Raw genomic sequence first — 13,888 nt, forward strand, 5'->3', positions numbered from 1 at the left:
CGTTTTACATGCTCAACATCATTTTCGTCTTCAGCCATAAACGTTTTACATGCTCAACATCAAATATTGAACTCGTTATCTCATTAGTAAAGCAATAATACATTTGAAGCTGTGTTATGCATTATACACGAGAGTTAGCCTCCTTTAAGGATTTCAGCCGTCGGCATAACGAATTTTGTATGTGCCAGTTCGTTGCTTTCTACGTTGACCAGTATTATTCGTAGCTACACACGACTAAATCAAAGCGTGATCAAGGGGATCTCAGCGTCCAGAAACATACCACTCTGTGCGTGTAAGTCGCCGGCCTAACGAATAGAGTGTGATCACCTTGCTGGAATTCTGCCCTGGACAGTGAGGACCGGGGACCTGGCGACGCCTGCGAATGCTAATGCTGACCCTCCGTGGAGGGCCGCTTTCTTATCCATACATTAGAATCTTTGATGCCTTTTAGGGATTCTTGAATAATTTTGTATAGAAAAAACTTAAATAGTAAGAGGTTTACGCCTTTTCCATGTCAAATCCCTGCAGATATAGTATTCCACAATGTCTTTGTTTAGAATATAATGATTTTTCTGTGTTAGTTTACCTCCTCTTAGCTTACACTTCTCTGTGCGAGTGACGTCTACTCCACGGAATTAAGCCTCCGCTGAGCCCCCTAGATTTATGTTTTGGGTAGTTCCTTTGAAATGATGAGCTGAAAGCTGAGAGAGTTCGCTTTTTATAAGACATGGCCGATTTCCTTTCCCATCCTCGTACCGTCCGAACTTTTGGTCTACATATAATGGCCATGTCATCAGTGGGACGCCAAATTCCACACCTTCTGAACAAAAACGTGTTTTTAAAAAATTCGGCTGTATTTCTACGAGCTTATTTTGATCACTCTATCTTTCCTCCTATGAGTTATTTTGGAGGACACTGTCTTTCTGTCGTACAATGTTTGTTCCACTCATGCCACTCTTCGATTCCGTCCTTTAAACACCTAATGCCTTATCACAGCTTGTGTCCTATCAACGATGTTTTGTTTGATAGGTGGCTGTCCTAATTTCCGTATTGAGGTATGGAATGTGTTGTGTATATGTGGGTAATCCTTAGAATTCTGTTTTCGCATTCGCTGTAAGAAAAGAGGGACGTTCTGTTTAAGACGTTTTGTTTCGTTTCTCGAAATTCAGTAGCTTTTGTGTATGGATTCGAAGAAAGTTGTTTACTAAGGTCTGTAGGGCGTTTCACATTATTCTTATGCGTTCTCAAATGTGCTGATTGAATCCAAACTACACAATTGTGTACCTTCTCCATCGCTATTTGCGCATTAAACTTGCCAAATAACTTTTGCACGTTTTACGATCTGGCGACTAGTCTCCACTTAAAGACTTTTCAAAATTTCTCGATTTTCTGTACATTTTTCTTATTACTGTTTATTTGAGTGAAAAATGTTATCGAACTACACGCTTTGTTGGTCGTTTTCACAGTAAGAATAGACTATTTGTGATGCCAAAGTAGAGTTTAAAATTTATCAACGGTTTCTCCACAATTGTTAGATAGCCTTTGATTTTTGTACTGGTTTTACCTTTGTTTAACCAGATTTTTAATGAGTCAGAATGTTTTCCCTCTTATCTGTGTTTCCTGAGAAGCTAGAATGCGTATGGTTAACTTTCTCATGCTGTTAGCAAGCTTTTAACAAAATGGATTTTTAAGGGGAAGCATCTAAGAAGGCCATTTGCCTTAGACGAAGAAATTTTGAGAAGCTCCCAATTCTCCAACATCCAGTGGCGGAGAAACCGCATTTGTGTGGTTAAAACTTGGAGTAGCTGCTGACATAGTTCCAATATTACACGTTGAAAGCGCAAAAATACATTGATTAGTTTAAAATAATTACAAGCTTACAACTACACACATCAAAAAAGTTTTGCATCACCCCGGTTCCCAGAACTCCTGAATATAGACGTTGACTGTGGATATTGTATCACAGACACAGTCCCTTTGACTGTTCAGAAATGTCACTAAACCCGGCCATAAATGTAAACAACCATACATGAGCAGTGGCTATTAGACGGAGGGAGTCCGACAGCCGATCAGTTCCAGTCATTCCACCAGGAAGGAGGTACACGGCTCGTGTTGTCTGTAGTTCAACCATGCCTAGACGGCCATACCGCGGTCCTATCGCGTCCGCATTGTTACTTTGTGCCAGGAAGGGCTCTCAACAAGGTAAGTGTCCAGGCGTCTCGGAGTGAACCAAAGCATTGTTGTTCGGACATGGAGGAGATACAGAGAGACTGGAACTGTCGATGACATGCCTCGATTAGGCCGCCCAAGGGCGCCACCATGTTGAATAATGCTTTTCGTGCAGTCACAGGACGTCGTGTTGCATCTCAAACTGTGCGCAATAGGCTCCATGATGCGCAACTTCACTTCCGACGTTTATGACAAGGTCCACTTTGTTGCCATGACACCATGCAGTGCTGCATAGATGAGCCCAACAGCATGCCGAGTGGATCTCTCAGGGTGGGCTTCACGTTCTCTTCACCGATGAGTGTCGCATATTCCCTCAACCAGACAATCGTCGGAGACGTGTTTGGAGGCCACCCCATCAGGCTGAACGCCTTTGATACACTGTCCAGCGAGTGCAGCAAGGTGGAGGCTCCCTCCTGTTTTGGCGTGACATTATGTGGGGCCGACGTACGCCGCTGGTGGTCATAGAAGGCGCCGTAACGGCTGTACGATACGCGAATGCCATCCTCCGACCGATAGTGCAACCTATCGGCAGCATATTGGCGAGGCATTCGTCTTCATGGACAATTCGCGTCCACGTAGTGCACATCTTATGGATGACTTCCTTGACGATAACGACATCGCTCGACTAGAGTGGCCAGCATGTTCTCCAGACATGAGATCTATCGAACATGCCTGGGATAGATTGAAAAGCGCTTTTTATGGACGACATGACCCACCAACCGCTCTGAGGGATCTACGCTGAATCGCCGTTGAGGTGTGGGACAATCTGGATCAAAAGTGCCTTGATGAACTTGTGGATAGTATGCCACTTCGAACATAGGCATGCATCAGTGCAAGAGGACGTGCTACTGGGTATTAGGGGTACCGGTGTGTACAGCAATCTGGACCACCACCTCTGAAGGTCTCGCAATGTGGTGGTACAACATACAATGTGTGGTTTTCATGAGCAATAAAAAGGGCGGAAATGATGTTTATGTTAATCTCTATTTCAATTTTCAGTACAGTTTACGCAACTCTCGGAACCGAGGTGGTGCAAGACTTTTTTTGATGTGAGTAGATTTTCTGTTTTAAAGGTAGCTCTTCATGTCCTCCAGCTAACAACCTTTACATTTGCTCCGTATACCAATTACTGTTATTTATCGACTTTTGAGACAGGAATGAATTGTCCCCGACCTATTCAGTATTATTATCTTTATTACCGTCCTCAGACTTCTTTTCACAAGGTGCGACTTTTTTTTTGCGTCCCACTCATATGTCTTTCTTGGGATTTCTATAAGATTATTTTATAATAATTTTATAATAATTATATAAATTTTATAATAATATTATAATACAATTCGCCACATACAATTAGTATTTGACCATTTTTAGTAAAGCCTTGAGAATGAGGTGGTGCTCTCCTGAAACTGTGCCGTGATAAAAAGGCAAGGAAGATTTAGGTTTATCGTCCCGTTGACAACAAAGTCATTAGAGACAGAGCGCATGCAAGGACTAGGGTAGGATGGAGAAGGAAATCGAACTTGTGCGTTTCAGAGGCACCATCCCAGCATTTCCCCAAGGCTATACAGTGAATCCACGGAAAATGCAAATCTGGATATCCAGATGGGAATTCGCCACATCGCTCCGGTAACTAACTATGACACAGGTGACACCAATTTTCAGTCTCCACATAAGACCCATATCTACGCTCCGGTTCTCGTGATTCCGTTTCTGCTAAGCTGCTTAACACTTTATGTTCGCATCTCACGCAACCGACCCATTAATTAAGATTAACGAACTTCCTTCTAACTGCTATATAACAATATCAGGTTTCTCAGTTGTTACGGTTCGATCAGTGTCGATCTCTTGGTCGTACGATATAGTGTATAGGCCATTTGTTGTTATTGCCGCAAATATGTGACTGGCCTCTTGTTGGTGGGAGCTGGTACTCGAAGCTGTCTAGCCAAAAATGTGTAACCTTTTGTTGTCTGCGACTTCGGTGCGTATTCCACAAATGCGAGATATATTAATCTGCATCAGTTTCGTAACTCTCCCTCCTTAACAAAAAATGGTCCAAATGACTCTGAGCACTATGGAACTCAACATCTTAGGTCATAAGTCCCCTAGAACTTAGAACTACTTAAACCTAACTAACCTAAGAACATCACACACACCCATGCCCGAGCCAGGATTCGAACCTGCGACCGTATCAGCCCCGCGGTTCCGGACTGCAGCGCCAGAACCGCACGGCCACCGCGGCCGGCTCTCCCTCCTTAATGCTTCCTGTATAGCTACAGACGTCCTTTCGTTCAGACCATGTATGAGTTCTTGAACCGACTCTGGCACAGCTCCTAAAGGACTTTCTCTCTCCAAAATTGTGACAGTTTCTTTTGAGTCGTATTCTTGATGCTGTGTAGTGTAAGCGAAATAGAATAATACCATTTACTTGCTGCATACTATTTCTCAATCAAACGAACTGTTTCAGTGGCTTCATTTGCCATTTCACAGCGCATTAATAAACACATAATAAGATGATTATTATAGGCTAGTGTCTCGTAAGCCTGCCAAGTCAAACTCTGGAATTGTAATATAATGCCTCTGTTTCTCATCTCTCACCTTGTTACTTTGTCTGTCACATACAATTTTTAACATATTCTATTATTGATGATACACCATGAACCAGATTTTTTTTCAGAATCCCTTCTACTACTCTTTACAAAACCTATGATTGTATTAGTAAACCAAGGATAAATGGTGATTTGATATTTTCTGTCGCTGTTTTAGGTTCCTCCAGAGTTCAAGAAAATTGATAAAACTGAAGATCTCACCACTACGTATAAATCGAAAGACGGGCGAACGTACGTTGCAACAAAGTCACTGGGGAAGGATCACGGTGCTTATACCTACATAGGGATATCACTTGCTGACAAAGAGCCGCTTTGGGTAGGAGGTGATGCTCCGGCCGGCCCCTGTTATGCTTTCGAGCGACACTTTGAGAAACCTCGAACTTTGTACTCTAAATGCCGCCCGAGATCTCCGGGTTCCATTTTTACTATGGAGAAGGAAGGAGGTAGTGGGGACAGCCCAGACGACACCAAGATCTTCACCGACTACGTGACTGGTGCTCGAGTTCGAGATGTCCAGGTAAGCGCTCTGGCAGGATTCAGCTTGTGCACTCTAAATGTGGATACTTTGAGCTCCAAAATGTTCTTGCACTGGCTGCACGCACGTTTCAGATGTCGGGGACGCACAGCGAAGGCTTCCGGCCGAGTTCACTGAAGAAGGGGTTCCGCCTGTCAGTAAGTAACATCGATATTCAGTACATAACTTGTCCCGGAAAGGTTGTTAGTTCATCTACATCTGCATGATTGCTCTGCAGTTCACGATTAAATGCGCGGCAGAGGGTTTATCCAACCACCTTCAAGCTATTTCACCACGGTTCCACTCTCTAACGGCACGTGCGAAAAACGAGCACTTAAATCTTCCTGTGCGAGCTCCACTTTCTCTTATTTTATCATGATGATCATTTCTCGCTATGCAGGGGGGAGCCAACAGATTATTTTTCGCATTCGGAGGAGAAATTTGATGATTAAAATTTCACTAGAAGATTCTCCCGCAACGAAAAACACCTTCGTTTTAATGATTGCTACTCCAGTTCACGTATCATGTCTGTGGTACTATCTCCCCTATTCCGCGATAATACAAAACGAGCTGCCCTTCTTTGTACTTTTTCGATGCCATCCGTCGCTCCCATCTGATTCGAATCTCACACCGCACAGCAATACTGCAGAAAAGGGCGGCTAAACGTGGTGTTCGCAGTCTCCATAGTCGTTCTGTTGCATTTTGTAGGTATTCTACCAATAACTCACTGTCTTCGGTTTGCTTTACCCACAACATTATGTATGTGATCTTTCCAATTTAAGTTATTCGTAACAGTAATCCCTAAGTCCTTAGTTGAATTTACAGCATTTATATTTGTGTAATTTATCGTGTAACTGAAATTTAGTCGATTCCTTTTAGTACTCATGTAGGCAACTTCACATTTTCATTATTTTGAGTCAATTGCCACTTTTTGCACCATAAAGGTATCTAGTCTAAATCATTTTGCAGTTGGTTTTTAACATCTGATGACTTTGCAAGACGGTAAATGACAGCATCATCTGCGAACAGTCTAAGAGGGCAGCTGAGATTGCCTCCCATGTCATTTATGTACATCAGGAACAGCAGAGGACCTATAACACTTTCTTGCGGAACGCCAGATATTACTTCTGTTTTACTCGATGACTTTCCGTCAGTTACTACGAACTGTGGCCTGCCTGACAGGAACTCACCAATCCAGTCGTACAACTGAGGCAATACTCCATAGGCATGCAATTCGATTAGAAGCCTCTTGTGAGGAACGGTGTCGAAAGCCTTCTGGAAATCTAAAAATGGGGTATCAATTTGACAAACCCTGTCAATCGCACTCATTACTTCGTAAGAACATAGAGCTAGTTGTGTTTCACAAGAACGACTTTTCCTGAATCCGTAATGACTATTGGTCAATAAATTGTTTTCTTCGAGATAACTCATTATGTTCGAACACAGAATGAGTTCCAAAACCGTACTACAAATCGACGTTAGTTATAAGGGTCTGTAATTCAGCGGATTACTCCCTTTTCCTTTCTTGGATATTGGTGTGACTTGTGCAACTTTCCAGTCTTTACGTACAGATCTTTCGGTGAGCTAGCGGCTTTATATCATTGTTAGGTATGGAGCTATTGTATCAGCATACTCTGAGAGGAACCTGACTGTATTCAATCTGGACCGGAAGCCTTGCCTATATTAAGTGGTTTAAGCTCCTTCACTACACCGAGGATATCTACTTCTAAGTTACTCAGGTTAGCAGTTATTCTAGATTATAATTCTAGAATATTAACTTCGTCCTCTTTTGGGAACGAGTTTCGGAAAACGGTCTTTAGTAAATCTGCTTTAGCGGCACTGTCATCAGTGACGTAACCATTGTTATCGCGCAGTGAAGATACTGATTGCGTCTTCCCGCTGGTGTACTTCACATATGATCAGACTCTCTTTGGGTTTTCTGCTAGCTTAGAGACAGAATTCGTTGTGGAAACTATTAAAAGCATCTGCATTGAAGTACGCGCTCAATTTCGATTTTCAGTCAAATTTCGCAAATCCTTTGGGTTTACCGTTCTTTTAAATTTGGCATGCTTTTTTGTAGCTTCTGCAAGAGTATTCTGATCGATTTATTGCACCAGGAGGGATCAGTATCGTCGTTTATTATTTTATGTGGTACACATATCTCAATTGCCATCGACACAATTTCTTTGAATTCAAATCACACAGTTAGATCGGAAAGAGTGGAGACTGTCTCTTAGATAGGCATTTGTTTTCGGTGGGTTTGGTTGTTGTGGTATTCAGTCTCGCTACAACTGCCTTGTGGTCACTAATACGAGTATTCGTTATGATGCTCTCTATTTGTTCAGGATTATTTGTTGCTAATAGGTTAAGTATGTTTTCGCAACCATTTACACTTCGAGTGTGCTTTTGAATTAATTGTTATAATTATTTTCTGAGAAAGCATTCAGTACAATTGCGGACGATGTTTTATGCCCACCGTTGGCTTTAAATATGTATTTTTCCCAACGTATCGATAGTAGATTCAGGTCACCAGCAGCTAAAATGGTATGAGTGGGGTACCTATTTGAAATGTGATTCAAGTTTTCTTTGAACTGTTCAGCATCTGCATCATCTGAGTCAGGGGGTCAGTAAAACGAATCAATCACTTGTCTGTAGCACAGTCCGACACACAGTTTTAATCTGCCAGGAAGTTTCATATCAGCGCACACTCCGCTGCAGAGTGAAAATCTCATTCTGGAAACATCCCCAAGGCTGTGGCTAAGCCATGTCTCCGCAATATCCTTTCTTTCAGGAGTGCTAGTTCTGCAAGGTTCGCAGGAGAGCTTCTGTAAAGTTTGGAAGGTAGGAAGCGAGGTACTGGCAGAAGTAAAGCTGTGAGGAGTGTGGCGTGGGTCGTGCTTGTGTAGCTCAGCCGGCAGTTTACTTTCTTTATTTCGCCGGCACGGCAACTCAGCATGTTCGGTCAGAGGGTTGGCTGCCCTCTGTAATATAAAAAACTGAGTTAATGGATCAACGACGGACTGAAATGGGTGTCTTGAGATGTCCGCCACGAGCAGATGAAACGGACGAAAAAAAAAAAAGGTCGGTAGAGCACTTGCCCGCGAGAGGCAAAGGTCCCGAGTCCGAGTCTCAGATGAAAGATCATCACGATTGTCATACGCATGTATTTATTGCCGAGATCACTGATTCTGCGACATTATTTTACTACTGAACAAACTGAAGATTTACGAGAGCAAGGCTATATACTTTATTCCCTTTTAAGTCGGTTGAGTTAATCCAACGTGTTTACAGTGACTAAAATTCATCTACACTACTGGCCATTAAAATTGCTACACCAAGAAGAAATACAGATGATAAACGGGTATTCGTTGGACAAATATATTACACTAGAACTGAAATGTGATTACATTTTCACACTATTTGGGTGCATAGATCTGAGAAATCAGTACCCAGAACAACCACCTCTGGCGTAATAACGGCTTTGATACACCTGGACATTGAGTCAAATAGAGCTTGGATGGCGTGTACAGGTACAGCTGCCCATGCAGCTTTAACACGATACCACAGTTCATCAAGAGCACTGACTGGCGTATTGTGACGATCCAGTTGCTCGGCCACCATTGACCAGACGTTTTCAATTGGTGAGAGATCTGGAGAATGTGCTGGCCAGGGCAGCAGTCGAACATTTTCTGTACCCAGAAAGGCCCGTACAGGACCTGTAACATGCTGTTGTGCATTATCCTGCTGAAATGTAGGGTTCCGCAGGGATCGAATAAAGGTTAGCGCCACGGGTCGTAACACATCTGAAATGTAACGTCCACTGTTCAAAGTGCCGTCAATGCGAACAAGAGGTGACCGAGACGTGTAACCAGTGGCACACCATACCATCACGCCGGGTGATACGCCAGTATGACGATGATGAATACACGCTTCCAATGTACGTTCACCGCAATGTCAAAATGGTTCTGAGCACTATGGGACTTAACTGCTAAGGTCATCAGTCCCCTAGAACTTAGAACTACTTAAACCTAACTAACCTAAGGACATCACACACATCCATGCCAGAGGCAGGATTCGAACCTACGACCGTAGTCACCGCAATGTCACCAAACACGGATGCGACCATCAGGATGCTGTAAACAGAACCTGGATTCTTCCGAAAAAATGACGTTTTGCCATTCGTGCACCCAGGTTCGTCATTGAGTACACCATCGCAGGCGCTCCTGTGTGTGATGCAGCGTCAAGGGTAACCACAGCTATGGTCTTCGACCTGATAGTCCATGCTCCTGTAAATGTCGTCGAACTGTTCGTGCACATGGTTGTTCTCTTGCAAACGTCCCCATCTGTTGACTCAGGGATCGAGATATGGCTGAACGATCCGTCACAGCCACGCGGATAAGATGCCTGTCATCTTGACTGCTAGTGATACGAGGCCGTTGGGATCCAGCACGGCGTTCCGTATTAACCTCCTGAACCATCGATTCCATATTCTACTAAGTCATTGGATCTCGACCAACGCGGTATACGATAAACCGCAATCGCGATAGGCTACAGTCCGACCTTTATCAAAGTCGGAAACGTGATGGTACGCATTTCTCCTCCTTGCACTAGGCATCACAACAATGATTCACCAGGCAACGCCGGTCAACTGCTGTTTGTGTATGAGAAGTCGGTTGGAAACTTACCTGATGTCAGCACGTTGTAGATGTCACCACCAACGCCAACCTTGTGTGAATGCTCTGAAAAGTTAATCATTTGCATATCACAGCATCTTCTTCCTGTCTGTTAAATTTCGCGTCTGTAGCACGTCATGTTCGTGGTGTAGCAATTTTAATGGCCAGTAGTGTACAAAGAACCAATCTGGAAAGTCTACAAATACCCGTCTATGACTATCGTAATCTCTCCGTTGTATCAAACGGTAACGGTTCTCAAATTCCTTCTTCTTGTTATTATTGTGGTGTTCAGACCGAAGATTGTTTGTTGCAGCTTTCGATCCTAGCCTCATTACCTCTGCATAGGTACTGCAACTGACATCTTTTCTAACCTGCTTACTCTGTTCAAGCCTTTGTCTCACGTCGCAACTTTACCCCCGCCCCCCCCCCCTCCCCCACCCCTCATTCCACAGTTCCCTCCATAACCAAATTGACTATCTTCCGATTTGTCCTTTGTCCTCAAATCCTCCATTTAGTCATGTTGTAACATAAATTTCTTTTCTCTCCGACACGATTCACCCCGTCCTCGTTAGTAAACTGACCTACCCTACTGCTGCCAGCAAGATCCATGGATTTTGGGAGGGGTGCCTGTGTGTGAGGGGGGAAGGGGATGGTTAAGGTGGGTAGGTAAAGATTATATGGACGATCTAACAGAGCCTGCAGCAAACCTGTCAGCTTTGTCATTACCCAAGACCTCTGTGGACAGGAGCATTGTCTTTATGAAAGAGTACCTTTTTTTAATTAAAATCTCTTCAGAGTTACTTCTACATCCAGAAATCATGCGTAATATTCGGAAATTATTGCTTGTTGTTTTCTCACTTTGCAAGATAATCAGTGAGAAGAACCTCTTTCGTAATCCAGAAGATACTGCCCCAACCATTCCTGCAAATGAAACCTCACTCCACTCGAAGGTTTTATTGCTTTTTCATTTCGTGCTTGAGATAATGGCCCTACCCTTCATCCATAGGAACATTTGACTGAAACACAAACAACACGATCTTCTAAGGAAACCTATTTGGTTTATGAAGTAGACACTTCTGCAACGATATTTTGCAACATCTTGCAACAGAATAAAAACAGAATTTTGTTCGCTAGACTCTAGAACACTATCAGCCCATTAACATTTTAGCCAGTCTTCGTAAGGTCTTTATACGTATGACTTCTGCAACCGTTCAAAATTGATCGCAGTTAGCTCATGACAGTTGTGATAAATTATCCGGGTACAAATTATCAAGCATGCCCTACAGAAATTCAAGCGGTATGCAGAGACAGATTGAACAATTCGGTAAATATTTTAGAAAGAGCAAGTATTATGTCAAACTGCTTCAATGGTGACAATCATTATTCTAATGCTTTTGTTGAAACTTTCAAACGAATAAGAATGTAAAAAAAGGTAGAAAAATATTTCTATTTAGCAAGTGAGAGAAGAAATAGATGTCAGATTGTCTGAGCACTCAGTTTCAAACATTCACAGACAAAAATGCTGAAAATGTGGAGTGCAAATAGATGGATGAAAGTTTAACAATATTGTAGAATACACGTTAGACAAGTATGTGGCGAGCAAATTTGTGAGGACCAGCAAGATCCATGATGGTTCGACGGCCGTGTTAGACGGATACTGCGGAAGCAGACAGGTTTCACCATAGATTTAAATGTAGCCGAAACTTCCAAGAGGAAATAACTACACGAAGCCAATTTTAGCGCTAGGAAATCCACGTGTGAAGCATTCAACGAATTAGACAGTTGTGTCTCCAAGTCCACAATATCTATCGAACTACGTAAAGAGTGATGGCGTTTCAATCGTAGGTTTACTTGCGGCTATTTTACTTGTGGGTACAAATAACGAGCTAAGAGGACAAAACAATTTCTCATTTATGCTTCACCTCCCCATGCACCACTGGGGGGGGGGGGGGGGGGGGAGGGGGGGATATAATCGATAATATAGGCTGGCTAAATTACATTCGATGTAGGCCTACTTTAGATTATGTACAAAAACGACCTTTCAGGGAAGGCAATATTTACCAATCAGAATTATGGTGCAAAGGCTTTAAAGTGTCTGTAATATTCATCAAAATACGTAAAGATTTTAGTATTTCGTTCTGAGACTACGTCATACGTGGTACATAGCACAAACGTTTGAAGTGATCCTGAAGTTACTGTACAACATAGAGACAAGTGCGAGCCAGACACAAAGTGTATACCCCGCATCATATACTCTCTGATATACATTTATTCTTCGCTTTCCCGTAATTTTCTGTTGTTCGTATCCAGTTTCTCGGACTGAAAAATAACATGTTACAACTAAGGTATTTAATGTTGTGAATAAAGTAAATCTGTTTAACCGGCAACATTTTTTTGACTCCGATGTGATATCGAAAGTCAGCCGACGCCTGTACTGCACGGCGTCGCGCGCAGCATACGGAACATCCGTGTCAACCGCGCCGCGCATCTTGTGTGTAACTCACCACCGTAACTTCGCAATGCAAGACCCGCGACCGGCTCGCGACCTACCTACAAGCACAGTTATAAACCACATCATGGTTAAGTCACCACCATTCTCATATTAGAACACAGTTTTATGGTTTGCGCAGCAAGAGACTCGGTTCGTGCTTGCTCACGTTGCCGTTGTCGACATAGAGAACAGCGACGTTGGCGGTGCATTATGTGAGGCATGGCTACAGACGTGCAGGATGTTCTTGCATCAACACTGAGCGTCTATCGTTCCAGGACTATCAAGAACGCCTTGGTCACCTACATGTCATCTTAGACCAAACGGGTTTAAGTTTACTCCGTACTGACAAACTCGGCAATGACTCTCTCTTTACTGCGCAGAATACAGACTCTAGCGAGTAACGCCACTAACGATGACGTCTTATGGACTATTCCGTTGTCGCGCCTTCCACCGTATGTGCAGAAGACACTCACAGTAAGCACCAGTGATCTCAGCACCCCCGCAAAAAATTGCAAATCGCATTGTGGAAAAGTATCCGCCCACGTGTGTCAGAGCTGTTTTCCACCGCCTCAAGCAGATAGTATTCTTCCTGCACAGTAAGCACAGATTGTCAGACTAACTGCACAAGTCGCTGCCTTGCAGACACAGCGTTCCAATCGCCTGTCACATCGCCACTGATCACCGAGGAAGAGCAGCCGCTCGTCAGTAGAGGGAGAAGGTTCGCGTCACCCCACTCTCCATTGTAGCCAAATTTATTCAACATGGCGGCAATGACGTCATCCAAGATGGCGGCATGTAAACTTTGAAACAGCACTTGACGTCATCCAAGATGGCTGCTTTTGGCGGGAAAATAAGTCAATTGTGCTACGTCCACTAGCCTAACCTCAAGAAAAACTGTCGGGAATTTTGAATTTTGGCGGGAAAATAGACCAGTTGTGCTACGTCCACTAACCTAAGCCTCCAGAAGGAAAAATGGCGGGAAGTTTGAATTCCAACAGGATAATGCATGCAAAGACTGTACTCGTCTTTCTATTATTATTGACTATCATTCATTAACACTCATTATTATTGATTATCATTCATTAACATTTATTATTATTTGTTATTATGTATTATTATTGACCTGCCTCCACTATCAAATTCCCTCCAAATTCAAATTACAACACGATAATGGCTGCAAAACCTTACTTTTGTTTATTATTATTCATTATCATTTATTAACATTATCATTCATTGTCATTTATTATCATTCATTATCATTTATTATCATTTATTATTATAGGCCTACCTTCAATAGAAAATTGCGCCAAATTCAAGTTTCGACACGATATTCTCTCGAAAACTGTACTTATATTTATTAGTATCATTTATTATT

The 13,888-nt window shown here is 42.8% G+C and overlaps 1 protein-coding gene across 2 annotated transcripts in view; it reads left to right on the plus strand.

The window, feature by feature from the left end:
* The window catches only part of LOC126344411 (uncharacterized), a 244,382-nt gene that overhangs the window by 44,472 nt on the left and 186,022 nt on the right, over positions 1 to 13,888 (plus strand). For both annotated transcript variants that reach the window (XM_050002018.1, XM_050002017.1), the window contains 2 exons: positions 4,993 to 5,352; positions 5,445 to 5,507. In XM_050002018.1, coding sequence (XP_049857975.1) covers positions 4,993 to 5,352; positions 5,445 to 5,507 — 423 coding nt within the window. The remainder of the gene's footprint in view (positions 1 to 4,992; positions 5,353 to 5,444; positions 5,508 to 13,888) is intronic.

The sequence above is a fragment of the Schistocerca gregaria genome, chromosome 1 (assembly GCF_023897955.1).
Source record: "Schistocerca gregaria isolate iqSchGreg1 chromosome 1, iqSchGreg1.2, whole genome shotgun sequence".
Lineage (NCBI taxonomy): Eukaryota > Metazoa > Arthropoda > Insecta > Orthoptera > Acrididae > Schistocerca > Schistocerca gregaria.